Source organism: Anabas testudineus, chromosome 15, assembly GCF_900324465.2.
Source record: "Anabas testudineus chromosome 15, fAnaTes1.2, whole genome shotgun sequence".
Taxonomy (NCBI): domain Eukaryota; kingdom Metazoa; phylum Chordata; class Actinopteri; order Anabantiformes; family Anabantidae; genus Anabas; species Anabas testudineus.
The window spans coordinates 997,925-1,025,329 of NC_046624.1; the positions used below are offsets into that span (position 1 = coordinate 997,925).

At 37.4% G+C, this 27,405-nt stretch overlaps 1 protein-coding gene across 2 annotated transcripts; it reads left to right on the forward strand.

The window, feature by feature from the left end:
• Positions 1 to 1,043: 1,043 nt before the first annotated feature.
• Positions 1,044 to 27,404, forward strand: slc18a2 (solute carrier family 18 member 2). 2 transcript variants are annotated; one of them, XM_026355776.1, is made up of 16 exons: positions 1,044 to 1,083; positions 1,198 to 1,374; positions 4,609 to 4,945; positions 8,810 to 8,868; positions 8,962 to 9,045; positions 9,722 to 9,814; positions 10,148 to 10,237; positions 10,388 to 10,431; positions 13,776 to 13,836; positions 14,641 to 14,736; positions 16,118 to 16,196; positions 21,073 to 21,124; positions 21,602 to 21,665; positions 21,779 to 21,898; positions 22,269 to 22,402; positions 24,903 to 27,404. In XM_026355776.1, the coding sequence occupies exons 2-16, from the start codon at positions 1,242 to 1,244 to the stop codon at positions 25,008 to 25,010; spliced, it is 1,554 nt and encodes a 517-aa protein (XP_026211561.1). In that variant the 5' UTR covers positions 1,044 to 1,083; positions 1,198 to 1,241; the 3' UTR covers positions 25,011 to 27,404. The 2 variants fall into 2 exon arrangements, with proteins under 2 accessions (XP_026211561.1, XP_026211562.1); XM_026355777.1 differs by lacking the exon at positions 1,044 to 1,083 and having other exon boundaries at positions 1,120 to 1,374.
• Position 27,405: the final 1 nt, after the last annotated feature.

The window sequence follows — 27,405 nt, forward strand, 5'->3', positions numbered from 1 at the left end:
ATGTAATGTACACTGTGCTGTGCTCTGTTGTGAAAAAACCTAGAAGATACCTTGAGTGAGTCAATAAAGAGTCACCAACCCAGTTGTCTTTGTGGGCTTGTTTTAAAGAAAGGAGTAACACAGAACACAGGAAGATCCACTGCTGATGCTGAGAGTTCACCCTGAAGGCTCAACCTGTGCAAGAGGAACATCATACGTTGCTCTTTGTTAGGGTTATTGCTATAGGTTCATTATAATGAAAACACACAGATGTTACCATAGTGATACTTGTCAGCTTTATCAGTACACACAAATGGGGGCCAGTTCACCCCTGGTCAAATAGGAACTTCAGCAGAGTGGTGACAGACCTGCATGCAATATATTTTACCTGTGCTAGGACACACATCCAAACATCCGAACATTGAACATAAGCACATACAATGATCAAAATTAGCTTTTCCTTCACAATTCAATGAAAGAAAAATCTCATTATAAGTAAAAATAACATACAATGCTGCAAGTTGTTAAATGCCGACACCTCTAGAGCTTCTGGTTTGGTACAGATCAGATTTAGCTGATGAACTTTTATTGTTGCTTCCATGCACACTGCACCTCAGATAGTGAAGTCAATTCATTTTAATTCATTACATTAAATTAGTAGACATTTAATTTCTGTAGCTACATTTTGAATGACCTGTTGTTTAGAACAGTTTTATATTTGGGTTTTTTTTTAAAGATTCTATTTATCTGTAGTTGTGGTAAGAAGAATGGATGCTCCAAAGAACCATTACATTACATGGGGGTCGACTACTCTTATTAATGCCAACGAACGAATGTGAAACCTCAGACTCTCAGGCAGATGGTAAAGCATCAACCAACAGCTCCTGGTCAGTTCTTGTTTAGATGGTGCTCTATGGAACCATCAAGGCTGGATCAGATCAGTACGGATCTTTGTATCATGGTCCGGTTTGAGGTTTCCTGCTGATTTGAATGGGTGACACGGACCTGCACAGAAAGGTTAAATGACGTCAGCAGTGGGTCCATGTGTAGAAAGGCAGCATCCCCTCCTCCCAGCTCTGCTCTGTTAGCCCTCGTTTGTCTAAGGTAAGACGCACACGCTCACCGCTGCGCACGGTCTGATCACTTCATCATTACTCTCTCCTGTTTGTGGGAGTGTTAAAAGTTACTGAGCCATCACTGCCACTTGTCTCTCTGCAGAAGGACCTGTCGTCCACCTGTTTTCTCCTTTCGGGACTAACACCATGGGGAGGTTAGACGGGCTCCGGCAGTTTCATTTGATCAAATGGCTCAGAGAAGAGAGACAGTCGCGGAAACTGATTCTTTTCATTGTTTTCGTGGCTCTGCTCCTGGACAACATGCTGCTCACTGTGGTCGGTAGGTGCACTCCTGTTTCCTCACCTCTTCGTTCAGTTGTCCCTGCGCAACAGGTCGTCCAGTGCGCAAAGTCCGTCCAAATGAGCTCAACTGTCTCCAACCGAGTCAGAAAATGACTAAATCCTCCGCTAGAATTCAGAATCCATGTAGGACACATTTAGGTAGAGATGCTGTAATGTGCACATTCAGTCTGGACCACATTCACCCGTGTTACATTACATTATATAACGCAAGTGTCAGGCCACCAAACTGAAACATTGCTGATGCTCTTCTTCAATTATTCGATTTGTCTTGGAAATGTAATCATATTCTATGTGCATCTGCTTTACATTAGAATGACTGACAACAAGAATATTAGATTTGAGCTCAGTTCATATTCAAGTTGCCATGTGACGCTCGCAGAGCTCATATTTAAAATCCTTCTAATATGTTAATACATCCTGTGTCTAAAGGAGACCAGGAGTCTCTAGTAAACTGGTGACCAAACCCCACTACAGTCCAGCTGAACCGGTTTCTACATTTAGGTTTAAATCATTTTGTAGAATTATCAGGTATGGTTAATGTTTTGTTTCTCTTTAAATATATCTTAATCAATGGCAATAGATTAATATCTATTGTTATTATTGATAAAGATATATTTAAAGAGAATATATTTGACCTGATTAGATTTTTTTAATAAAGTGTTTAAATCATCATCATTATAATTGTTATTATTTTCTAATTAATAGATTATAGCATATTAAGACCAACAATGATTTTCTTGGTGTCAGAAAAGTTCATAATTTTGACCACTCCTTACTATACATCTCTGTAATGCACAGACCTCCAACTGTCTGGCAAAATAGACTTGAAATCCTTTTCTGACTGCTGAACAATTCACATAGATTTTTAGGATATTCAGAGATAAGGTCCCAAATCGAGGCAGAATGAAGCAGATCACTGAGCTGATATGGTGCAGATTTGAAGGCTGGATGTACAGTATATGAATATGTTTTATGTGAAGAAATGAACAATTGAAGATCTGTTCAATTTATGAAGTCTTTAAAATCAATCCCATATTACCACCACTGTAGAACCATTGGCCAATTTTACAATAGTCTGTATCATTTGAGTAGACATTAGTTTTCTGGCCTCATCAACAGTCCATAAAAGATGTGTTCATTGTCAGTCAGTCCAGAAGAAGAGAGAAAATCATTTAAAAAGGGATTGTGTGAGGAACTTGTTCCAAATAAATGTGTGGACTATGCTCCTCCTCATTCAGCTGACTTTAACAAAATCATCTTAAGGCACTTTAACACTAAAAGATATTACAGAATTTTACGCAAAAAACATATGCATCTATATGGAGTTATAACTAAATTTCAGGTGTCACTCTCAGCCCACTGTATCTATAAATCCAAATTTTGCGTACATTTTCCTTGTTAATTTCTGTTTTCCACAGTTTTAACATTTCAGCATACAGTATCACAGCCTGACTGTGTAGTGTCATGTTTCTTGTAGGACTTCAAATACACTTCCATTCAGCTGTATTAGAATGACATTGCTTTGGGGCGTTGGCCCTGTGGTTGTGAGGGCTAAACCTTCACCGTCTGCTTCAAATCTGAGCAGGGACCTTTTGACTTGACACTATGGACCTTCCCAAGCAGAAGCAACACAGCAAGATTTTCTAATAGCTCACCCACCCTTGCTAAAAAGCATGTGACCATCCCAAATGCATCTTCAGTATGTCACTCCTATATCAGAGTGTCATATAGAATGTGCAGTTAATTCAGAAAGTCTCCTCATCGCCTCAGGTTTTTTTCACATTTTACTATGCTGTGCATTTATTTTTATATGGAAAAATAGCTGTCCATCAGTCTACACACAACATCCCATGATGTAAAAACATAGTTTTAGGATTTTTAGCAGATTTACTGAAAGTCAAAAACTGAAATCTGAACAGAAAGATATTCACACCTTTAAGTCACTTACGCAGCATTTCCAGCTTTGAGTCTTCTTGGGTAAGTCTGAACAAGATTTTTAGCCCTGGATTTAGGCAGTTAATGACAATGTTCTGACAGATCCACTCAAGCACCATCACAGTCACTCCAATCACAGGTCTTTTGCATTCTGCAGTTGGTTTTCTTTGAGAGCCGATTTGTCTCGCTGATAACACAACGTGTTGGTGTTATAGCATCTCTGCAGAGCCCTTCTAAAGCTTTAGATGTTAGAGTGACCAATGAGTTCTTGGTCATCTTCCTATCACAAGTCATTCTTGTGTGATTACTCAGGTTCCACTGGGTAGCCAACTATAGGAATAGTGGTGGTTTCAGAATTTTCCTTTTCATATTTATTGTGCTGTTGGGAACACTCAAAGCCTTAGCCATTGTTTTATAGCATTGTCCTAATCTATGCCTCACCACAAAACATTGTTGTAGAGGTCTGAAGGGAGTTCCTTGGACATACAGTGTGAATTGGGGAACCTTCTTTTGAAAAGTGATCAGTTGTCACAGTAGTTTTATTGAATAGAATTATAATAATAAAAGCTTTAAAGTGAAGTGACTAACTGTGTCATTATAGTATTATCTTCCCTAATATGTATATCTATAATAATATATCTCTATAGTATATTGTTCTCTAAGATTCCCAATTAATTGATTCAAAATTACTTGCATGTCACATGAGCCATAGCATTCAGGTTTGCTTTCTTGTTGTGCGCTGCCCTTTGACTCATAGACTAATTATTAAAATACGTTGTACATAAACATCATTTTTCTGGGCTGCATCAATCCATAATCCAATAAATCATAATTGACTGTGTATGTAGGTATGTGCAGACGTATGCAGATGTTTCCTGTAAATTATGTATAAAGATTAAATTATTGTATGGAAAAAAAAGCCTTTTCATTGCAGTACCATGAGTGACCACAGAAATAAATGGCAGCAATAGTGATGCTTTAAGGATCATTGGATCATTTGTTCTGTGGTTTTTATTGTTCTTTGTTATTAAAGTCTAAGAAAGTAAAATGAAAACTGGAAATTAAGAACGTAAAAAATACTGCTATGTTGGTTTGTTTGCAGTAGTTGAGATGTGAGAAAACAGGTGATCACAGGTTGTTGGTGACCAATCACAAAAAACAGCCTGTAGGTTTTTGTGTGTATGTGTGTGTGTGTGTGTGTGTATGCAATCATGCAATCTCTGACTGGTTAAAGAAAGTGTTCATCAGTGTCCTCTTGCCTCTTTATATTTGCCAGTGCCCATCATTCCCAGCTACCTGTACCACCTGGATGAGTCAACAGATACAATGTTCAAGAACGACACCCTGTCACAACAGAGTCCTCCTGCAGCCTTCCACAGCATCGTGTCCTTATATGACAACACTGTGAGGTCTTCAAGCTCAAACACCACAGCCAGGTCTACTGACCTGGCCCCTACAAGCCCTGCTACTACAGCGTTGCCACAGAACTCATCTGAGTGCCCCCAGTCCACCAGCAAGCTGCTAAATGAGAATGTAAAAGTAGGAATGCTGTTTGCATCCAAGGCCACTGTACAGCTTCTTACTAACCCCTTTATAGGGCCACTAACAAACAGGTAGGTATTATGTATGTAATCTGTTTGTTCTTGTGTTTGAAGATACTAGTCATGTAGCATTAACAACTGGGAAATTAGGCTGGTTAATGGTCTTTGCAGGTAACCTGGGACATTATTCAATTCAAGATTCAAAAAACTTTATTCAACCAGAGGGAAATTGTTTTGCTATGTTATAGTTGTTCTCAACACAGGCAGAAAGAAAGGGAACCAGGAAAGATTGACACCAACAGAAGTGATGACATGAAATGAATGACATCAATACAGAGAACTCAGTATATATAAAGTATATGTAAGATGGATAACATAGATGAATACAAATAGGTCAATAATTATAGTCCAAACATTGTCTAATGACAACAGATATATGACAAGAAACCTTTTTGTACAGTGCTGACAAGTTCTTTGTCCAGTCCAATTAATTAATCGCCTTATAATACAAATCAAATTTTCAGAAAAGTTTAGGATTTGTAAAAGGCAAAAATAAAAGAAAATGTTTTCAGTGTTTTCACTGACCAACTTTTTACTGACCAACTTAATTGTGTTGTGTAAATATAAGCAAATTTAGCGTTTTGCAACACACCCACAAAAAGTTTGGAAAAAGGCAAAATACCGACAGAAACATTTATATATAATTGAAGTAACACCATTCTGGACAATCAAAAACCAGCAGGTTCATTGGTAACAGATGAGGGGATCATGGTTGGGTTTAAAAAGCGAAGCCACCAAAGGCCTGGTGTTTTCAAGCAAAGATGGTTGTGGCTCAATACTTAGTGCCAAACAAAAAGAGTATTTGCAAGATTGCATTAAATGTACACTACTTATTTCACCATCTACAGATTCAAGGAGTCAGTAGACATCTTAGTACATAAACATCAAGGAGAAGGAGAGAAAACACTGTGGACTGTTTGTGACCTTAAAGCCCTAAGGTGGCATTGCATGAGAAGCTGTCATGCTGTCAAAAGCCAGCATCTGTGGTGGTATGAGGGTGTATTAGAGCTCACGGAATGGGTGACTTGTGTATGTGTGAAGGTACCATAGAGGTGGAGTCATAGAATGTGATTTCACAAAGGCATGTGCTGCTATTAAGGCAATCTTGGCAATCCTGACAAGTCAGTTGCTATTTCAGCAGGACAGTTTAAGGCCTCATTATGTTTGTGTCACAATAATAATAATAATAATAATAATAATAACAAATACTTTATTGATCCTCTTGGGGAAATTGTGGTTGGACAGCTGCCAGCACTACTACAGGGTTTTGGCATCTTGTCCAAGTAGCCAGGAGGAACCGGGAACCGAAACGCTCTCCCTGGGGTTTGTAGATGACTGCTCTAGCACCTGAGCTACTGCTGGCCCAAAACAATGTGGCTTCGTAGATACAGAGTGTGTGTGTGTGTTTGTCTGACCTGTCTGCAGTCCATATCTACCTCTCATTAAAAATGTATAGCTCGTCATGTAGAGGAGAATTAGACAACAGCTATCACAGCTTACAAGTCCACATGTCACATGCTGCATCAAACTCTAAATGAGTTCATATTTACAATACAATAACATTGGTCAGTCTTGTCTACTTTTGTCAAATAAATCACGTTTCAAATGAACTGACACTGAAAACAGGATTTGTAGTATTAAAGATTGTTTATAACAATAAGAACAGAGAAGGAACAAGAAAATCATTTAAATTTAGAAACTAGAACAAAGACAAATTACTTCAGATTGCTTTACAAATTAATAAATGATCACACAGTGTTTCTGTCCATCTCCTGCTGGAATTGGCTAATTGGTTAATTGAATAATCAGCTCTTCAGCAGGTCCATAAAGTGAGATAGACAGTAAGTCAGAAAGATAAAAAGTCATGATTGGCAAAGTAAGTAAATTTGATGATGTAAGATTCATGTTCTGAATTAGTGAGCACATAAGTTAACTGAATGCTGTGATTAGTGTCTGGAGTTTTGTTAACTGAATGTTTATCTGATTTCAAATTCAACCCAAGGATTCTGATCACCTGATGGCATGATGCAACAACAATATAAAGAGACCAAAAAACACACCGATTATTATATTTAAAGTATAAGGACAAAGTACAGAGCAAGAGTCACAGTTTGACAGATCTCTCTTTCCAGGACTCAGACAATCCCTGCCAGCCCACGGCAAGAAACATCATTCAAATTTCCCCTTAGGTTTGGAAAGCCAGTCGCTGGTCATTACAGTAGTACATTTACGGACCCATCTAAGGCAGTTGTCTTGAAGAGAAAGACCAGTAAATGACTGTCTTATTGTATGCTGGGAAATCAAGCGTGACATGTGGTAAAACATGTCAGTTTAATGTGGTTTTGTGATTGTAATACCATGTCAGCTACAACAGATCTAATCCAAGTGGCTCAGACAGAGCAGAATTCCTTATTATGTGCACACACATTTGTCTGTCTTTATGCATGGACAGTTGCATAATGGAAAGTAACATATCAGAATGTGATGTCAATGCCAAGCAGCTAAACATTTTCCAGAGTATACTTATCCTTAAACACCATTAAGAGAAAAACAAAGGAAGGCATGAGGCAGGAGCCAGTAGAGATGTTATGTGCTGAGAAACACTTGATCTTATTGGGACTTTTTAGTGGTCTTTCACTTTTTTGCCATTTATGTTTTAAAGCCCACAAATGTAGTATTTTTACTGTTATGTTGGGTCTAACCAAGTTGAACCTATAGCAGCCACAAGGCATAGTTCAACACTCAGCTTTTATCAGGCTCTGTGTGCCATTACAATGGGTTTGAGAAGAAATGATCAAGTGCACAAAGTGTAGACTGTGAGCTTAAAGCACATCAACCAACAGTTTGTTTGAAAATGCACACTTGTAAAGGGTCTGCACTTATATAGCACTTTTCTACCTAGCTGGTACTCAAAGAGCTTTACACTGCGTCTCATTCACCCATTCACACTCACACACGGATGGCAGAGCTGCTACAAGGACACTTTGGCATGTGACGTGGCAGCCAGGAGTCAAACCACCAATCCTATGATTGGCAGACAACTGCTCTACCTATTGAGCCACAGCCACCCCTGTGCCCCCTTGTGCAAATACTAACCTGTTAATAATAACCTAAAAGTAATAGGACAGCTTTTATGTTTACATATCCAATGCCTCCAAGTAATAAAAAATAATTGAATTTTATAAATGCTAATACGAACCTGTGTGTACTATATAGTAATTATTTTCAATCAATATACTGTAAACTACTTGTAAGATGGTGTCAGTAGCTGTTCATTTGTGTCAAAACACACCAACACAATACAAACCTATTCAGATCTATTAGAACAGATGCTAAAGGCATTCACCTCAGCGCCACTGTTTAGTGTCTCAGATTGGCACACAGAAATGCTGTAATTGAAGCAAAGAATGCAGTCCCATTACTGGGTCTTAGTCACCTTCCCTCTTGACAGAGGACAATACAAGGCAAGTCAGGCATGTCAGGTAACTATGGGAATACAACAGCTCTGATGTGTATGGCAGCTTTTAGCCTTTTAATGAAAACAGATCCCATCCTCCCCCAGTAACTGGCAAAAATGTTCGATGCAGAATTGCTGCAAATGCTCTGTGTTCATGTTGTTACATGACATCCTTTTAAGTTTAATATCATCAATGTTGAATTTTAGGTGATGGTTTTATATTTCATGTGATATTTAATGGTTAGACAGCTTGTATAATTCGTGGAGGCAAGTGGAGGCTTTAAAAATAAACAATATGCTAAAAATAATTCATATCAGTTTTAAAACACAGTAATTATATTTGCTTTCATACAGTATGTATGTGTGGACTCGAACAATTATATGCTTACCATACTGATATCTTCCTATTTTCCCTTTAGAATAGGATACCAACTTCCTATATTCGCTGGGTTCTGTATCATGTTCATCTCTACTATCAGTAAGTGCCAGCATATATGTCTTCATTCTCAGAAAATGAAAGTGCTTTCATCATTACTAATGTTTCTTTGTCCTTTTTTTCCCCACTGTAAAGTGTTCGCCTTCTCATCGAGCTACGCTCTGCTGTTTTTTGCTAGATCGCTTCAAGGTGTGGGCTCATCCTGCTCGTCTGTAGCTGGTAAGGCCCCCTCCTGTCCGTGCCCACATGGTGCTAATATATTGAGGGTTATATATAAGAGATTGTCTCATATATTGAGACAATCTCTTCATTGATTTAGTGCATACATGCATATTAATTCACTACAGTATTTGCTCTGTTGTTACATTCCAAGCCTGGTCATATAAAATAGTGCTCCATTGTAGGTTGTTTGTAGTCTAAATGTTGCCAGGCAATACTGTCAATACTGTCTTTGAATATCTTTCCTAAGACAGTATTGAATTTGTCAGACACCACCAGTAGAAACTCAAATATACCATAAATAACAAAAGAACTCATGAGTAATATCCCCATTATCCATGTCATTGTGAACAGAGTGAGACCACTGTGGGAATGGTCTGGCTTCAGGCTAGGCTTTTTAACATAACATGGCTCAAGGACAGACACAGACACATTTTTGGTTTACACTTAGTCGTATGAGTGCTGTTGTTTTAAAACTGAAGTGATTGTTCTTGCACTCTACAGTGTAAGTTTTAAGACTTTACAGAATATAGCTGTATATATAACTTTTCTCTGTAATACTAGCTACCTCAGCCATCGGTATTAACATGGTTAATGTGAATAACACTGTGTCAGCAGCCTGTCTGTTACATTAGAAGTGGTGTTTGTATTCGTCCATGCATCTGTGCATTTCCAGGGATGGGAATGCTTGCTAGTGTGTACACAGATGATGAGGAAAGAGGTCACGCCATCGGCATTGCCCTGGGAGGTCTAGCTTTGGGAGTGTTAGGTATGTACACGTACGTACTCCAACCAAGGAATGCTTCTGTAAAGTGGCACATGACATTTGAAATATTATGAATCTATGTGTTGAATGAAAGTATTTATATCTCTCCATTAAATTATGCTACACAAGTCAAACATCATATTTTCATCCTGTAAATATCAAACCAACAATTTTCATGTTGAGCATTTCAACCAACACAAATAAAAACTTACACATTAGTTAGCCCTAACCTCCTAACCCATTAACTGGTACTAAAAAGGAAGAAAGCTGCAGGAGCTGCAGTGATTGGAAAGTTGATCTCAGCACCACTAACCATTCAGTGTTTGCTCTCCACAGTTGGTCCCCCATTCGGCAGTGTGATGTACGAGTTTGTTGGGAAGACTGCTCCCTTCCTTATACTGGCTTTCCTGGCTGTGTTTGATGGAGGTACAGTTACATGATTTCTTAAACCAAACCAACACTATTGGTTATGATTAATGTCTGAGCTTAACATTGCCCAGCAAAAATGAAATGAAGTTACATGTCATCATTTAGATGTCAAAGAATTAAACTGTGTTACTCACTGTGTGTCTTCAGCTCTGCAGCTGTTTGTTCTTCAGCCCACCAAGGTTGAACCAGAGGTAATTTCTGCGATCTATCCTTATTCTATCTCAATTCATTTGGTTAAAATAAGATAAGATAAGATAAGATAAGATAAGATAAGATAAGATAAGATAAGATAAGATAAGATAAGATAAGATAAGATAAGATAAGATAAGATAAGATAAGATAAGATAAGATCCAGTCACTGAACGAGCTTTTAGCATCAGTTTGATATTGGATATTTGTAGGCTGGTACCACCATCACCAATCCTTACTGAATGAGGAGCCAAAACAGTCCCCTTTGAAGCCCCAGTGCTGCTTAGAACTTTACCAGAGATACAGTTCCTCAGCCTGACAAACTGTGGCCTTTCTGTCAGGTCCAGGAAACAAACTCACATACCTTGCAGGTTCTTCCAGATGAGACAAAACATGGTGACATATGTGCGGACAGCATTATCCACACTAACGTGTTCCCTGTAAGCCAACAGCAACGGATCCATTGTGTGTTTAACCTTGAGTCTTAGTAGGTGCAGGATCATCCTATCCAGGACCTTCATAAAGTGAGATGTGAGAGCCATCGGCCTACAGTCATTTAGTTCAGCTGAACACTTTACTGTACTGGAACAAAAACCTTTTTTTGTAGTTAGTGAAGTTGTTAATTCCCCTCCACGCTTCTCTAATGTTTTTCTGTTGTAGGTTTCTCTCTATTTTATTTTTGTAGTCCTCCTTAGCCTGTTTCAATTTCCTCTTTAGCTCATGTTGGACATGTTTGAGCGTTCCTTTTTCTCCATCTTTAAATGCTTCTTCCTTCCTTGTTCTGGTGAGGTATAGCCTTGATCTCACTAATGATCCGGGGTTTCTTATTTGGGAAAGTGCACGTTCTTGTAGGTATAACAGTGTCTCTACAGAGGTTGCTATAGTTGACTGTCTGTTAATGTCCATGCTCCCCCCTTCTGCGTCTAGTAATATGTTCCAATCTGTGCATTCAAAGCAGTTCCATAGAGACTCAACAACCTCAGATGTCCATTTCTTGACTGTGATGGTAGTTGCAGGTTGCTTCAGTACCCAGAGTTTATAACAGGTTTGCAGTAAGACCAGGGAGTGGTCTGACCTGCTGAGTGGTGGTAAGGCAGTACCTTGACACTTGCATGTAGTAGATCCAGTGTTTGACTTCACATGCAAGATTAGCATTTGCTCTTGTTTGAATGTAAACAAATATTCCAATGACATGATTGAATTCCATGTAGACATATAACAGTCTGAGACCAAATGCCAAAAGCTTAATATCCTGACAACATATCCTCTCCTTAACAGTAATATGACCAGGGTTACACCATCTCTTGTTTGCAAATAAATCAAGTCCTCCATCTTTTGTCTTGCCACTTGCCTGAGCATCTCTGTCAACTCATAGCAGAGTGATGTTAGGCACAGCCACATTTTCAGTGCTTTGATTCAACTAGGTCGCAGTAGAACAGGCTACACACAAAAAAAATTCTCACTGGGTCCTAACCAGTGCCTCCAGTTCGTCTCATTTGTTCAATATAGAGTTGACATTTCCCATGATGAATGATGGTAGGAAAGGTTTGTATCTCCATCTCCTAGTCTTTAGTTTGGAACCAGCTTGACATCTATGGAGGGACCTCTTCAACTCAGCAGGAATGGGGCGATATACTCCAGGTTTGATTTGTTGTAATAAAAGGTCAGATTATTCTTCCCACAGCAACATCCACAGGTGATTAGCAAAATATAACACTAGTTATAAAAAATATATCAAAAAGAGTGAAAAAAAAGACTGTTTGGCGAGAAAATTCTAGATTAATTCTTTTATTGCATGTTTTGTAAATAGATAATGAATGTGGGCAGAAAAAGGTAGGGGAGGTAAATACCTTGAAACAAATGATTTATGGATTTTAGTAAATGGTAAAAGGACTTCTCTTGCTGTTGGCTGTATGGTTTATGGTCATTTAGCCAAACAAACATAAACAGTTGTTGACAACATACAGGATCCATCTTTCTGTTCTTAAATTGAATTTAAGCAAAGATTGACAATCATCTTAGTTATTTTTGAACAATACATCAAAAATTGCCATTAATGTGGTACCAAGATGGACGCTTCAGTGAAGTCATTAGAAACAGTTTTAATGCTAATTGACTCCTTCAAAAAAGAGAGAAAACTAATTCAGTTGTCTCTTTCCAGGATGACACATGATCTGACATATTAGCACAGATAACAACCAGACATAACTAATGACAGATTAAAAGCATGGTTTCTGGTCATTAGCACACTTTGGGTAACATGTTGGACTTTATGTTTGCTCCAGATAAGCTACTGAATAGAAGGAGCATGTATCAGCCAGTTTTTAGACATTTAACAGGTGTGGTTGTACCTTTCCTTTCGTGACTATGTAGTGCAAAGTAAGGATCCTGTCATCTGGGGATGTTTGTATGCAGTTGTTTAAATAATTACATCATAGGAACAATATGTAGTATATTATACTAAATAATAAAATTCCAGTTACATGTCAGTAGAGAATAAAGAGAACATCCTAAGTAGAAATCTTATCTTCTCAGACAACAATGCTACAGCCTGTAAACTCTTTAAACTCTTACGGATTTTAAGGTGGGTGTAGAGTAAAGTTTTCTTTGGAACAGGTAGACCTAAGCATTGAGCTTTACCTAACTTAAACTTATCACAGTTAGAAGAAGAGACTACGTAGTAAGTAATGAAAATATTAAAGTACTGGCATCCATACATTTGATCCGTATGCATCCAGTTTATCAGGGCAGTGAATATATTAGACACAACCTGTGCAGGCTAGTATGTGATGCTAATGTAAAATGTCACATCAGAGGAGCAGAAGACCCTGCTGACCAGCTCCTTACAGACTTCACTTGACGCCAGTCAAGGCTTCATTAATTCATAACTGAGATGTTCTTGGTTCTCAGAAGTTAATATGAAGTATTTGTTTATATGTTACCTGTTAAATTAACCTGTTTGTTTTTGGGTCCCTAAAAGTCTTAACTTTAGTTCCGAAATGTGTGTATTTTCGCAGCAGTCAGTATTTGTTTTCAGTAGGCTTAGCCTTTTCAATGGTACTTACAGTTCAATCAGCAATACAAAATGATATACCATCCACACAAGCTGGTTTATAATTTGCAAACAACAAACACTGCAAATATTTACTATTAGTTGAGCAACTTAACATGCAGTGTACGACTCGCATCACATTCACTCATGTCATGTTCAGTGTCCTCCACATTTCACATCTGGGGAGGAGGTATGAAGGGAAAAAGCTCTGTTGTGTATTTTGAATTTGGACTGCAGAACCCCTTTAAATGTTTGGTGTTACTGATACACTTTTTTATGTACTTTTAAATGCAGAGTCAGAAGGGGACCCCACTGCTGACTCTGATGAAGGACCCATACATTCTTATAGCAGCTGGTAAGAAAATAACAGCAACTCCATAGATGTGCATAGATAGAGCGATGTGAACGTTAATGCCTCCAACCCCCTCTAGAGAAGCACCTGTGCCATTTGCTTTATAAAATGTTGCTGGAAGATTGTGAGGGAAGAAAATGACTTACCTTGTTTGTTGTTGTTGTTTGGTTTGTTTTGTCTATTGGACATCAGCTAGCAATTGATTTACTAGTTACAGAGCTTTGAATTGTGTTGTGAAACAAGTGCTACATGTTACAAAAGATCATCCACCCATGAGGAAAAACACAGGAACAACGCTCTTTAAAAAAACCCAACAGCACTTGAAGGTCTGAATTGGAGGAAGGAGTCAGTAATATAACACTATTACATTGTCTAGTTCGTCCATTCATCATTTAGCAGACTTTCTTTAATGGAAGATAAAGTGCCAGAACCATACTAGTCACCACATATTTATTACATACAGTATATTTATTTAGCTGTAACCTGATGGGAACACAGTGCTGATGGACAGATGAACAGAAGTCTAACACATGTCTGTTTATTTATAATCTCTCATTCATAGCCTGACCCACTAACAATGATTTGCTCTGTGGCATAAACTGGCTGTTGTGTATTTATGACTAGTAGATAAAGAATAAATAGTAAATACTGTTAAAACAGTTCACGTTAAAACTGTAGTTAGTTGCACTACAGTCAGCCTTGTACCAACAGAATCTAAGCTGTACTGTATGTGTGTGCCAGTGTGACAGTTGAGGTTTGGAAAAGTAATGCAGAAGGATCAAAGAATTGAACCATATTTCTCCCCAGGTGCCATTTGTTTTGGAAACATGGCCATTGCCATGATGGAGCCAACCCTGCCAATCTGGATGATGGAGACTATGTGTGCCAGAAAATGGCAGCTAGGTATTTACAAAGTTCACAAAAACTACACATGGAAAATATTACAAATGCATCAATATCATTAAATTATCATTATCATTATCAGTATATACACCATTGTCTGCTCGGACACATACTTTATCACTGTAGAAGAGGAATCTCTGTATATATTTACATTAAGCAGGTTTGTACAGCGCTTGGAAAAGCATTCCCTGATACCCTGAACAATCGGACTTCCCTGAGTAACCAGGGAACCTAAGGTCATGAAAATGCGCTGAATATTGAGAGCTGGAGCTACCCCCCGGCCTTCTCTTAAACTATTTTGTTTGTTTGTTTGTTTTTGTTTTTTGTACTGCATTTCACTTTTATTTATCTTGATCATGATCATGTCCAGTGCAAGTCCCACAACACAAGTACCTACATACTGATCTAGTTTTACCTCTGCGTCAGCCAGGAGCCCATTCTTCAAATTAGGTTTAGCTAATCCAAATTATTTTAACCTGTTAAATGGTCGTAGTAAATTGTATTAATTCATTTCAATTAAGATTTTATCTAAGGTTAAGTTACCATGAATAAAAGTGCACTCTTAATGTGAGACTAAAGTAACATAGAGTCAGCAATTTGATGACATAACACATGGCATGTGGAGTGCTGATCACAGCCTGTACTATACTTTTGATTAGGCAGCAGTGTTATACGCCAATATTTGGAGGCCTTTGCTTTCTTCTGTCCTCCTCTATCATGTGACATTCAGAAAGCATGTCATCGAAGGCTCTTTCCACGAAGGGGTCAAACTATTTATTAACTATAACTTATTTCACCTGACCATTAACAGGCCCTAACAAAATAAACACGTGTACAGGAAAGTGTGAAAATACATACACATTTACCTTATACAGACAGAAAGTATCATTTTTCACTTTTAAGTTGATGTATATAAAAAATATGTACATAAACACGTCTATACTGACTTTGTGTTAACAGTTTCTCAGATTTCTAATTATAACATTTTCAAAATCACCCTTTGCTCCACATTTTGTCTGTTCTCATTTACATAATATAAAAACATTTCTTACCTAACTGGAGTGTCACCACTCCATGCTGCTGGAGATATTCTACTACTTTAGCTTATTAGTTTGCTCCTCCCGTTGTGTATGAAGCGAGATTTAAAAAAAAGGGGATGAGTGAAGAACAGGATATTAAGGTGTCATATGCTAGCAGGCCTTCAGCACAGACAATGGAAAAGCAGCTCAGTGATGAGGCACTGATAGAGATCTGTTTACCTCAGAAAGCTCACCCACACCTTCATTCTCTCTCTCTCTCTCTCTCTCTCTCTCTCTCTCTCTTTCTCTCTCGCTCTCTCTCTGTCTCTCTCTCTCTGTCTGTCTGTCTGTCTGGGAGCCAGGCGTCGCTTTCTTACCAGCATCCATCTCCTATCTTATTGGAACCAACATCTTCGCCACGCTGGCGCACAAGATGGGGAGGTAAGGAAGGAAATTACTCTTATCTACCCTCTGCCTGTCTCGCTGTCTCCCTCTATGGACGTGATGTCTGTTTCCGCTCCTCTAAATGAGTTTTCAGTTTGTGTGGCTAGTTTTATTGAAGCCTTGATGATACAGAGCACCTATAATTTCTGTGGTTAAATGTCTGCATTTGGTAGGGCATGTAGGTTTATACATTCAGAATGTTTTTTTGTTGTTGAGTATTGCTGTTTTTAGTACCGTCACAAACCGAACCTGAACCGAACCTCCTGTTTTAACCTGATGTTAAAACAGGAGTTCATTTTCCAACTTCACCCTCATAGAACATTGGAGGGCTGCTTCCACTGCCACTGCTGCTGTTGATGCTTTCACAGTTGCACTCACTGATTATTAATATAACACAACAGAAAGTGTCATTCATGCATTTTATTTTTACTTTTGGGGTTGTGGTGTCTGAAGAGAGAGAGAAAACAAAGGAAGGTCAATATATATGTATTGATTTCTATATGAATATCAATAAGTTTGAAAATAGCCATATTGTGTTAATACTTACAGGAGTTACAGGAGCCTTTACAAGAGTTCTGGAGCCTTGATACAGTGCAGTGTATTGGAGGTTGATTACTTATGATATGCTTAAAGATGGCGTCTAATATGCCACATACATTAGTTTTAGTGCCATTGGGTGTTGTCTTCCTATTCACACATAACTATCTTGCATGACAGTGCCAACAAATTAACAATTCAATTCTTTTTGTATAGCACCAAATCACAACAGCAGTCATCTGAAGGCACTTCACAATGTAAGGTTAAAGATTATAATTGAATAAAAAAATATATAGAAAACCCAACAATCCCATTTGAGCAAGCTTTAGGCAACAGTGGAGAGGAAAAACTCTCTTTAGAGGAAGAAACCTCCAGCAGAACCAGGCTCATAATGGGCAGCCATCTGCCTCAACCGGTTGGGGTGAGTGGAAAGAGAAGAGAGAAAAGACCAGCAGGTAACAAAAACAACAACAAGCAGCAAGAACACTGGGCAGGTCAGTAGGGCCAGTAACTGGATTCTGGAGATAACAGCTCCAAGGCTGAGGATACCTGCAGTATAGAAAGAGAGAGACAGAGAGTAAGAAGCACAACTATGAGAGAGAGAAAAGACACAAAGTTAATCACATGAAATGGTGGCATTTAAATGGATATAGGAGAACAAAGAGGAGCTCAGTATATCAGTAGAGGTCCCCCAGCAGACTAACTTATACCAGCATAATAGTCACCTGTGCCATCTCTAACTATAAACTTTATAAAAAAGGAAAGTTTAAAGTCTAGTCTTAAATGTGGAGAGGGTGAAAAAATGGAGATGGCTGACACTGGCTTCTCCCTTGTACTTGGAACTGGAGCTGGTTCCACAGGAGAGGGGCTTGGTAGCTAAAGGCTCTGCCTCCCATTCTACATTTTGGAAACTCTAGGAACCACAAGTAAACCTGCAGTCTGAGAACTGAGAGTTCTGTTTGGAAGATATGGAACTATGAGGTCTTTAAGATAAGATGGAGCCTGATTATTAAGTGAAGAGAAGAATTTTAAATTCAATTCTGGATTTTACAGGGAGCCAATGGAGAGAAGCTAACGTAGGAGAAATATGATCTCTCTTGCTAATTCCAGTCAGAACTCTGGCTGCAGCATTTTTGGTTTTTTAAGGAGTTATTGGGACATCATATCAGCAGTGAATTACAATAGTCCAGCCTGGAAGTAACTAATGCATGAACTAGTCTTTCAGCATCACTTTGGGACAGGATGCTCCTAATTTTTAGCAGTTCTAGATATTATTTTTATGAAGTAAAGGAAAAAAGATAACTCCAAGATTTCTCACAGTATAATAATACAGACGTGCATGCAGTCTTCCCCAGTTCACAGTTGGTATGAGGAATTTTTAAAGTCAGTCTCTCCTGTGATCAGGGTCATTTTGCCTCTACTATTTATTATGGAGACTATAGTGTGGGAACTTTAGTTTAAACATTTTTTACTCACTAGCACACATGTAATATTTGTATGAGCGCACATTGATGATTGATCATTTTAGGTTTTTTTGTGTTTTGTGAACATTTGCTGGGATTGTGTTAGACTGCTGCTTGTTACTGATGGAATATGTTAATGTGTCAATGTGTTATTGTGCAACACTGACGGTCACAGTGGCATAGTACCAGGCAGCTTCCAGTGGGAAAGAGAAGAACTCACAGGTAAGCGACTGGATTAACAGCAGAGCAGGTAATGAAAGTTAGAGCACTGAAAACCTTACAGCTCTCCCAGAGACCAGAGAGACTTAGAGTATAGGTGAGTTAAGAGTAGATGGCTGGCAGGAGTTTAAACAAGGAGTTTAAACAAGGAGTTAGCAGTGTAGTAGGTGAGTATCCACAAACAATCCAATAACCATAAACACCATACAGTATCCCCCAATCCCAAATCCTCCTTAGCTCTAATCCACAGGTCCCCAATTCACTTAAGTGAACATATAACTTACACATCTAGAAGTCAGGCTAAATCAAAATGTCACAGCTGAGCACAATAAAGGCACATGCATGGAAAACGGAATACAATGGTGGTGCGTTTCTGCACGTAATGCAACAAACAATGTAACACTGGGCAAGTAAAAACAGAAAGGTTAAATAGGGTGGTGCACAGGTTTTCCCAATCAGGAAGAAACAAGGGGAACAAGGGGAAGCAGAGCGCCAAGATGAACACAGTAATCAGAACAAACTTAAGTGGGAGAACAGATCATGTGATAACCTTAGAATAAATGTAGAAAGAACAGAACCTGTTCTCCATTAAGGATTTAAAAAATCTCACCATCTTTAGATAGCAATGCCTTAAAGATGAAGATACAGGTATTCTGATGCTAGTGATGACATCTGAGTTGAGTTGGAACATAAACATCTTTCACAAATGATGTAAAAATTAACATACCTAATATTGTTCTTTGTGGAACTCCTTAATTTACAGTCTGGGAACGTAGAATAGAACAGCAAATGTCAGCAGAAACTTCATATGCACAGAAAGTACCTAATTTAACCAAATATTGTAATTAACGGTATCAAAAACCTTGAGCAGATCTAGACTGAAGCACAGTGTTGATTTTTATAAAGCAAGTTAACAACATGAGCCACAGCAGCAGCTGGAGCAGTAATTCAATTCAATTCAATTCAATTCAATTCAATTCATAGTCTGTCATAATTGTCTAAAGTCTGACTGCTTTGGCTGAAGGACATTGTTAACCTCCAGGAAGACACATAATGTACTAGTGATTCTAGAAATATGGGTAGACCAGACATCTGAGTTATAGCGTTATAGCAGTCTTCCATATTGAGAGGATTGAGAGGATTCTACCTGTAGTAAAGGCTTTAAGGATATTGGTTATGAGGCTTTCAATCCAATCTGTACATCAGTGTTGTTATTAGTTATTGTTTTTCATCTCTGAGTTATATATAGGATATCTCCTTTGCATTGAAAAAGTAGTCCATGCATTTGTTACTTCCAGACTGGACTATTAGGATGTCTCAGTAACTCCTTAAAAAGCCTATGTTTGCTTCTCTCCACTGGCTACAGAATAGGGTTTAAAACACTTCTCCTCACATATCAAGCACAATCAAGGTCCATCATATCTTAACCCTTTCATGCTTAGTGGTCACTACAGTGGACAGCTATTCAAAAGCTATTCTCCTGTATATATGTATGTATGGGTTAGTTTTAGGCATTCAACAGTATTTTTATACATTATTTTATTGATACCTTTGGGGAAATTGCGGTTAGACACCATGTCAGCACTACACTACGGGGTTTTGGTGTCTTGTCCAAGGACACCTCAGCAAGTAGGGAGGAGCCAGGAGGGACCAAAAATTAAACCACTCACCCTGGGGTTCGTAGGCAACTGCTTTAACACCCGAGCTGCTGCCAGCCCACAAGATAAATGATATTTCTCTATCTTTTTGTAGAAAATCCTAGAGATTTTCTATTTTGCAGTTCATCGATAAGGGGCTAGGACCAACTTTTTTCAAAAGTATTAGAATATGTTAAAATGTGAGAAATGAGATTAGCTTTTTTATTTAATTTCATAGCTTTCACACTATATCATTTTCTGCTACTGGTTTGTGAAATACATGTTTGTTTGTTTTGTTTGTTTGTTTGTTTTTTAAGTCAAATGCATATTGTTGTTGTTGTTGTTGTTGTTGTTTTTTTTGTATCTCCATGAAAAAAAGGTTAATAATAATAATTTCATTGCATCATTTTTTCTTATGCCTAGAGAGAAATAGAAACACTAAGAAAAAAAAAATCTTGGTAGTTGGGCTTCCTCCTCTCTGTGCAGTTTCTGGCCCTAGAGACCTGCCCACTGTTTTGGCTGCTTGTTGTTGTTTTTGTTTACCTGCTGTTCTTTTCTCTCTTCTCTTTCCACTCACCTCAAACGGTCGAGGCAGATGGCCGCCCACCCTGAGCCTGGTTCTGCTGGAGGTTTCTTCCTCTAAAGGGAGTTTATCTTCTCCACTGTCGCCTAGTGCTTGCTCAAGTGGGGTTGTTAGGTTTTCTATAGAATATTGTATACAGTTATATTTTGTTTTTCTGTTGTGATTTGGTGCTATACAAATAAAATTCAATTGAATTACAATATCTTGGATTTGTGAAAAGTATAAAAGATAGCTGGTAGTAGGTAGAGAGAAATTGCATAACTTTGTTTACCTTTGATTTAAAGTTTATTATAATATGTTATGTTTAGCACTAAGTAAGACATCCATAGAGATTGTTGTATCATACTTATCCTCTTTCATGTTTGTATTGTGTTTTTTTAGAGTAAAAGTGTTTTAGATTAGAAAACACTGATCAAATCCTCTCTTCTTTACAGATGGCTTTGTGCTCTTATTGGAATGGTGGTTGTTGGAATCAGTGTAATATGTGTAAGTATGCATGTAACAACTACACTATTAATGTGGTTTCATATATTAAGAATATTCAATCAGTGGGGTACATGTGGAGCTGAAATGTTGTCAGATAAAATGAAACCAACTCTAAAGAGTTACACTATACACTACACTATAAATAGATTTTAAAGTGTAATATTCACACTTGGTGTAAATGGTTGGTTTTACTCAAAATCAGGTTAGGACTAGTATTGTTGTTCTTAGTCTTTATAGGGTAAACAAAACCCCTCCAGAGTGTCCAAATCATTGAGGTTTTCCCACTGGCCTTGTAGAACCCTAAATGTCATTATTCTACAAATCTCATTCAATCAGTGGGAGTCTGACCTCAGTGCTGAAACTAAAAGGCAGCCAGCTCTTTTCTCCACAAGTGTTTGTTGTTTACAATACCATGTAGAATAAAATAGGCACCCATTAAAATTAAATAAATAACATTTACTGATACATCTATTCTAGGTTCCATTTGCTAGAGACATTTATGGTCTAATTGTTCCAAACTTTGGTGTCGGCTTTGCTATTGGTAAGTCTGCAAAATGTATGTACTATACAAAGAGAATCAATGGTACAGCCTTGTCCTGCTGAATGTGTAAAAACCTAATTTTTTAAATTCTTTTAAATTATGACATTATACAGGCATGGTGGACTCCTCCATGATGCCTATAATGGGATACCTGGTGGACCTGCGGCATGTGTCTGTTTATGGAAGTGTTTATGCTATTGCCGATGTGGCTTTCTGCATGGGATTTGCTTTAGGTAAGCAGGGACAGTAGCACAAAATCCAGCTGCTGCTGAAGGCTATAGACTGTAGGCATCATAATAACCCTTGCATTAGTTTAGTTTAGTTTAACATAACATGTGTAAGTACAGACAAGTGCTTTTTATATCCCGGGTTCATAGTTGTTATATAGAAATCATTACTATTACCAATGAATTAATCTGGTACTTAAAGTAGGTTTAGGTAATGTATGTTACTAAAATATTACTACAGCAAGTCTATACCACGTTGCTGCTCTAATATTGCTTGTTGTTACCAGTGCATCATCTTGTCAGTATTAAACTGCAATACAAAGTGATTTCTTCAACCAAACTAATTTAGTATGTGATCTGTCCTCTAATGATGTAGGTCCTTCTATTGGAGGATCTATAGCTGAGAGTATTGGCTTCCCCTGGCTAATGACCTTAATTGGGATAGTGGACATTTTCTTTGCTCCTCTTTGCATCTTTCTAAGGAATCCACCAGGACAAGAAGAGAAAATTGTAAGCACAAAACACACTTAAATACAGTCAATGAATCCATCTGCACCAACACACAATATTATTAAAGTCCTAGAACACAAGTACAACATCATCTAAAAAAGCAATTTAAAAATGTTTGGATGGCATATAGTTTTTGGTTATGTGATACACTGTACTTCTTACTCTATGTTTTGTATTGCTTTTGCATTGTTGAGACAGATAGTTACATGAAGCCTGAAGATGATGTATGATAAAAAATCCCCAAATTACATTAGGTAAATTAAATATACAAAGACTGTAAAAAGACTGTGCCTAGAAAACAAACAGTATTCTATGCACCTATCATACTGCATCTTCCACAACCCATATATTCATAAATAAAAGCTAACAAGTAGAGGAATCTTTAAATAGACTATTTTGTAATACAAAATAATACAATCACATTAAACATCTTAATGAACAATTGTGCAAAACCCTTGATTATTGTCAGTGCCAGTGTTTGAGAATTGAGTTACTACACCTATGCAAGCCAAGTATCTTATATTTTGTTGATATTGAATATTACATGATTTCCAAATTCTGTTTGACAAACAACCATAACCAGCCAGCTATGCCAGTGCGTGCACTTAACTCATAAATGCATTTTTTTCTTAGTTAAGACATAGACAACTGTCTTTTGCCCAAGGGTGAAAAAGCTGAATATGTGATACACATAAAACATTATTGTTACTGCAACCATAAAAGAGAAGAACAGGAAAATAATATATGGTAGATCATTTCAATCTGACTGAAATACCAGAAATCAAAGAGAAACTAGAGAGAGCAATTTTTGAACAAATCACGTGGGAGAACTAATCTGTTGCTGAAAATATGCCGAACGCTTAGAAGCTGCTGACCGATGAGTTCTTAGCTAAAGGAACATCACAAAGAAAAGTTGATAAAGAGTAAAAGTTAACAAAAGGAAAAAGTTGTCAAAATAAAAAACGTTCACAAGGACAAAAATATTGACCAAAATAAAAGTATTCAAAAAATAAAACTGATGAACAAGGGGAGGCCAAAGATATATGGCAGAAAAAGAGGAAAATAAGGTGCAAAGAAGGTGTAAAGAAAAATGAAGGACAGAAAAAGCTGTAAGAAAAGAAAGTGTTAAAAAGAAGGTGAAATAAAAGAAGCATACAAAAGTGAAAAACAAGAAGTAGACAGTAATTGAACAAGGAGAAACAAAAACAACGGAGTAACATATGCAATTAGTTTGAAATTCTATCGACTGCACACTGTCATATACTATACTTTTGCTAACTGTTGCTAATATTTTAACTAAACAAGCCACTTTAAGCCTTTCCATTTAGATTTTAGGTATGGGGGCTTTTATTGTGAAAACAGGACTCTTGTTATTATTATTATTAAAGAAGACTTTTATTTTGAAAGTTGCAAGGTCATTAATGTACGCTCATATTAATATAAATGACTCAATAACAGAAATACATCATCGTCCAGAGGTCGGCAGTAACCTTTTGTTAGTCAACGTAGACTTATTTTGAAAATCTGTATTTCCTGTCAACATATGTTTGCTCTCCCACTAATAAAGAGCGAAGATGACAATAGTATGAGAGCAATCAGCTCTCCCACTAATAACAGAAATTAAGGCCAGTTAGTTTTAATTAAATCATCATCAGAGTTATAGTAATAAAATACTCGTGCAAAAGCTTAAACTCTAGGAATCAAATAATGTTTGTCCGATTAAAGCTAAGCTATATGCTGCATTGTTTAGTGTGGTGACTGCCATTATTTAACTCAGTTGGTGAGCCACATTTATGGCACTGGAAAACCTGAGTTAAACCCAGTATATTAAACATTACCTCAGTATATTAAATGACCTACTGAGTAAAGGACAGGAACAACAGGAATCCAAATGGCAATGCAAAAAACAGAGTTTCCCTTATACTACACAATGATTTATTAAATCTCGTAATGGAGTTGCCAGATCGTCTGCTGTTAATCAATGCATTTTTAAATCTCTTTTTACTGCTTCACTGAAACACATAGTCTGTCATGTTTTACTATCGCTACACATGCAAGCAAATCTCCACCTTCCATGTCTGTAATTCCCTCTGTCTCAAACAGCTTCTGTATCATTCGTAACCTCTTTTCTCTATTACATTAACCACCACTGGCTTATGTTCACTACCGTTTTTATTTATCCATTTAACACATTTCTACTAAGCATCCGTTTATAGTTGAAAATATTTATCCATTTTGGCATTTACGCACCTTAGCAGACTAAAATAGAGACATATTTGCTACTTGCACATGAATTGTTTTCTGCTACTATTTTCAAATTTCACATGTGGGGGCTTTAAAGGATTAGGTTGCACTAAATGTGATGTTTCAATTTGGCTTTATTATCCTAAATCTGAATCTGGAGCGTGAGCTGAAAAAAAGACAAACATTAACATCTGTATTTGACTCAGCAACAAAAAGATCTTTTATTTAAGTTGCTTTCCAACAACTGTCTTTTCAGGCGATTTTGATGGACACCAACTGCTCAATGAAGACAAGGTCCTACTCCACACAAGGGACATACTATCAGGGCGAAAGCATGGATCCAGAATATGACGATTATGATTAACAGGATACCAGCAATGCAGGTTAAGCCTTCAGAGGTTATATTTTGTTAGGAAAAAAAAACAGCAATGAAACAAAAAGGCCAAGATATGTGAATGTCCTGTTTCAGTTCAGTGTCCTCTTAGCAGTTGTACTGGAGCAAACCAAAGGTTTTCTTGATCTGTGGTTGCAAACGCATTGTGTCAGAGATATTTTTTTAGCCAACAGCCTTATTCAATAGAGATGATGAATAGACAGTGGGACGGTGCTGGGCAACAAGTAAGCTTTGGTGGTTTATTTTGGAAATCTGTCTCAATTCATGTGTTAGCCATTAAAAGTCTCTGTTTTGTCTACTACTGTATATGTCCATGATACTGTCTAAAGTAATATTACAAAAGAAATTTGCAAATTGGTAGTGTATTGTGTAATTGTGTGGTATGTAAAGATGTTTTTGAAATCTCAAGAGATATATAATGGCTCAGTCTATGGTTCTTGTTTACATTGAGACAATTACAACGATGCATAGGACTCCTTAAACCCAACTGCTCTGTTTGAGTGTGTAAAGCAGATTGGTCATATCTGGAAAGTTTAGTTTAATTTCCTCACATTGATATTTGATCAATGTGATATCTTGAAATATCTTAAAATATCTGATTTTAGTGGAAATTAGACTTAGACTTTGCTCTGAACCATATTTTTTTGTGGCGCAACATCTGCTGACACTTTAAACAACAAAAACATAAAGCAAAAGCATAGACAGAGCAAATGCCCAGTAATAATTACAATACTTAAATTACCTGATTCACTAAGATCCCAAATAGCGAGTTCATTATATGTTCAATCTTGAAAATTGTGTGTATTTTATTTTTGGCCGTTTTGTGGATGATCTACTGAGAAGAAAAGGTGCAAACAAGGTGGTGGGGGCCATATTTAATTAAAGATTTTGCCCGTTTCACCAGTGTCTGTCATGGAAAGTTTGGAGAATGATCATACATACATTCTCCTTTCTTGAAATGATTTCATATTATAATGACTCAGCTAAAGGTCAGCCATCTTCATAAACATTCAAATAATGTGTGTGCTGTTACTCATAATAAATGAATCATTCAGTGCATTCTGAGTGCGCAAAAACATTTTTTAAAGGCCCTGTAACAAGACTTTCAAGACTTTGGACAACACACACAAAAAACTACTTTGGGAGGCTGCAGTAGCAGATGCAGCAAACTGGAATGACCCAAACACAAGGAAACGCAGAGACACAAAATGTTTTGGCATGGGAGGTGTTGTGTGTCTCCTTCTTGTAACTGGCTCCAAATCAGCATGTAGCTTCCTCAAACGGGTAAAACAAATAGGGTTAACTGTGTATTTAAATGTTACATATTCCTCTTGTGTTTTATAGATTTGTAAACTAGACTTCACTTTGCACATTTATCAGGACAAAGGTGTCAAATTATTTGACACAGTCCTCAGAGCACGTCCATAGTAGATCAGGTTGTTCCTTTTTATGAGGTGATATCAAGTTTTTACGTTTTTTTTTTACTGTACATTCAAACATTTAATGAATCAGGCCCAAAGTGTATGTAGTATATTAGAAGTTTATAATAAAACCATTAGAATTTTTTTTTATCTTAAGGCAGCAGGAACAATACGTTTATACATCTGCAGTCTGCGATTTGAAGAAGAGCCCTCACCAGAGTGTCATTACCCAGAGCAGTAGACTTCTTTTGCCTTGATTAAATTGCATGCAAGTAACACCAGACTGTTACAGTATAACCCTATATGTTACTATACTGCATTATACTGTTGTTACTCAGTCTTCTATTGTTTAAATGGGAGAAGTCAGGTTACAGCAGCTAATCAAACCTGTGTGTTGTTCCTTCTTTTTCAACTTTCTTTTAAGGAAACATTGCATTTTTTATTCTTGAAATTGATTAGTCCAATGCAGCATATATTAGAGTGCTGCAGGCAAATTCATCTTTACCATTAACAATAGAATTTCCTAAAAAAGCATCTTTCCATTTTATGCACTACTGTTGGTATGGGTCACTGAAATGATCCAAACCAGTGATGTGATTGGCAAAAAGTAAATATATTCATTGCCAGACTTTCCAGCCAGCCCTTTTCCATTACGAAAATAAAAGATGCACTTGGACACACCTGTCCTTGTGCCCTAGATAACAGTTGCCAGCCCTTATTGACTCATAATGTATAATTTAATAATGTTGATAATGACAAACTTTATTGATCCCATGGGGATATTGTTGTTTGGACAGCTGCAGTAGATGACGACGCTACTGTGGGGTGTCGGTGTCTTGTCCAAGGACACCTCGACATATTGCTTTATGAAATAACAGATTTGTCCATCTTTGAATATCATATAAAACCTGCCATTTTTCTAGTTAATACTGGCCTTGGGATAT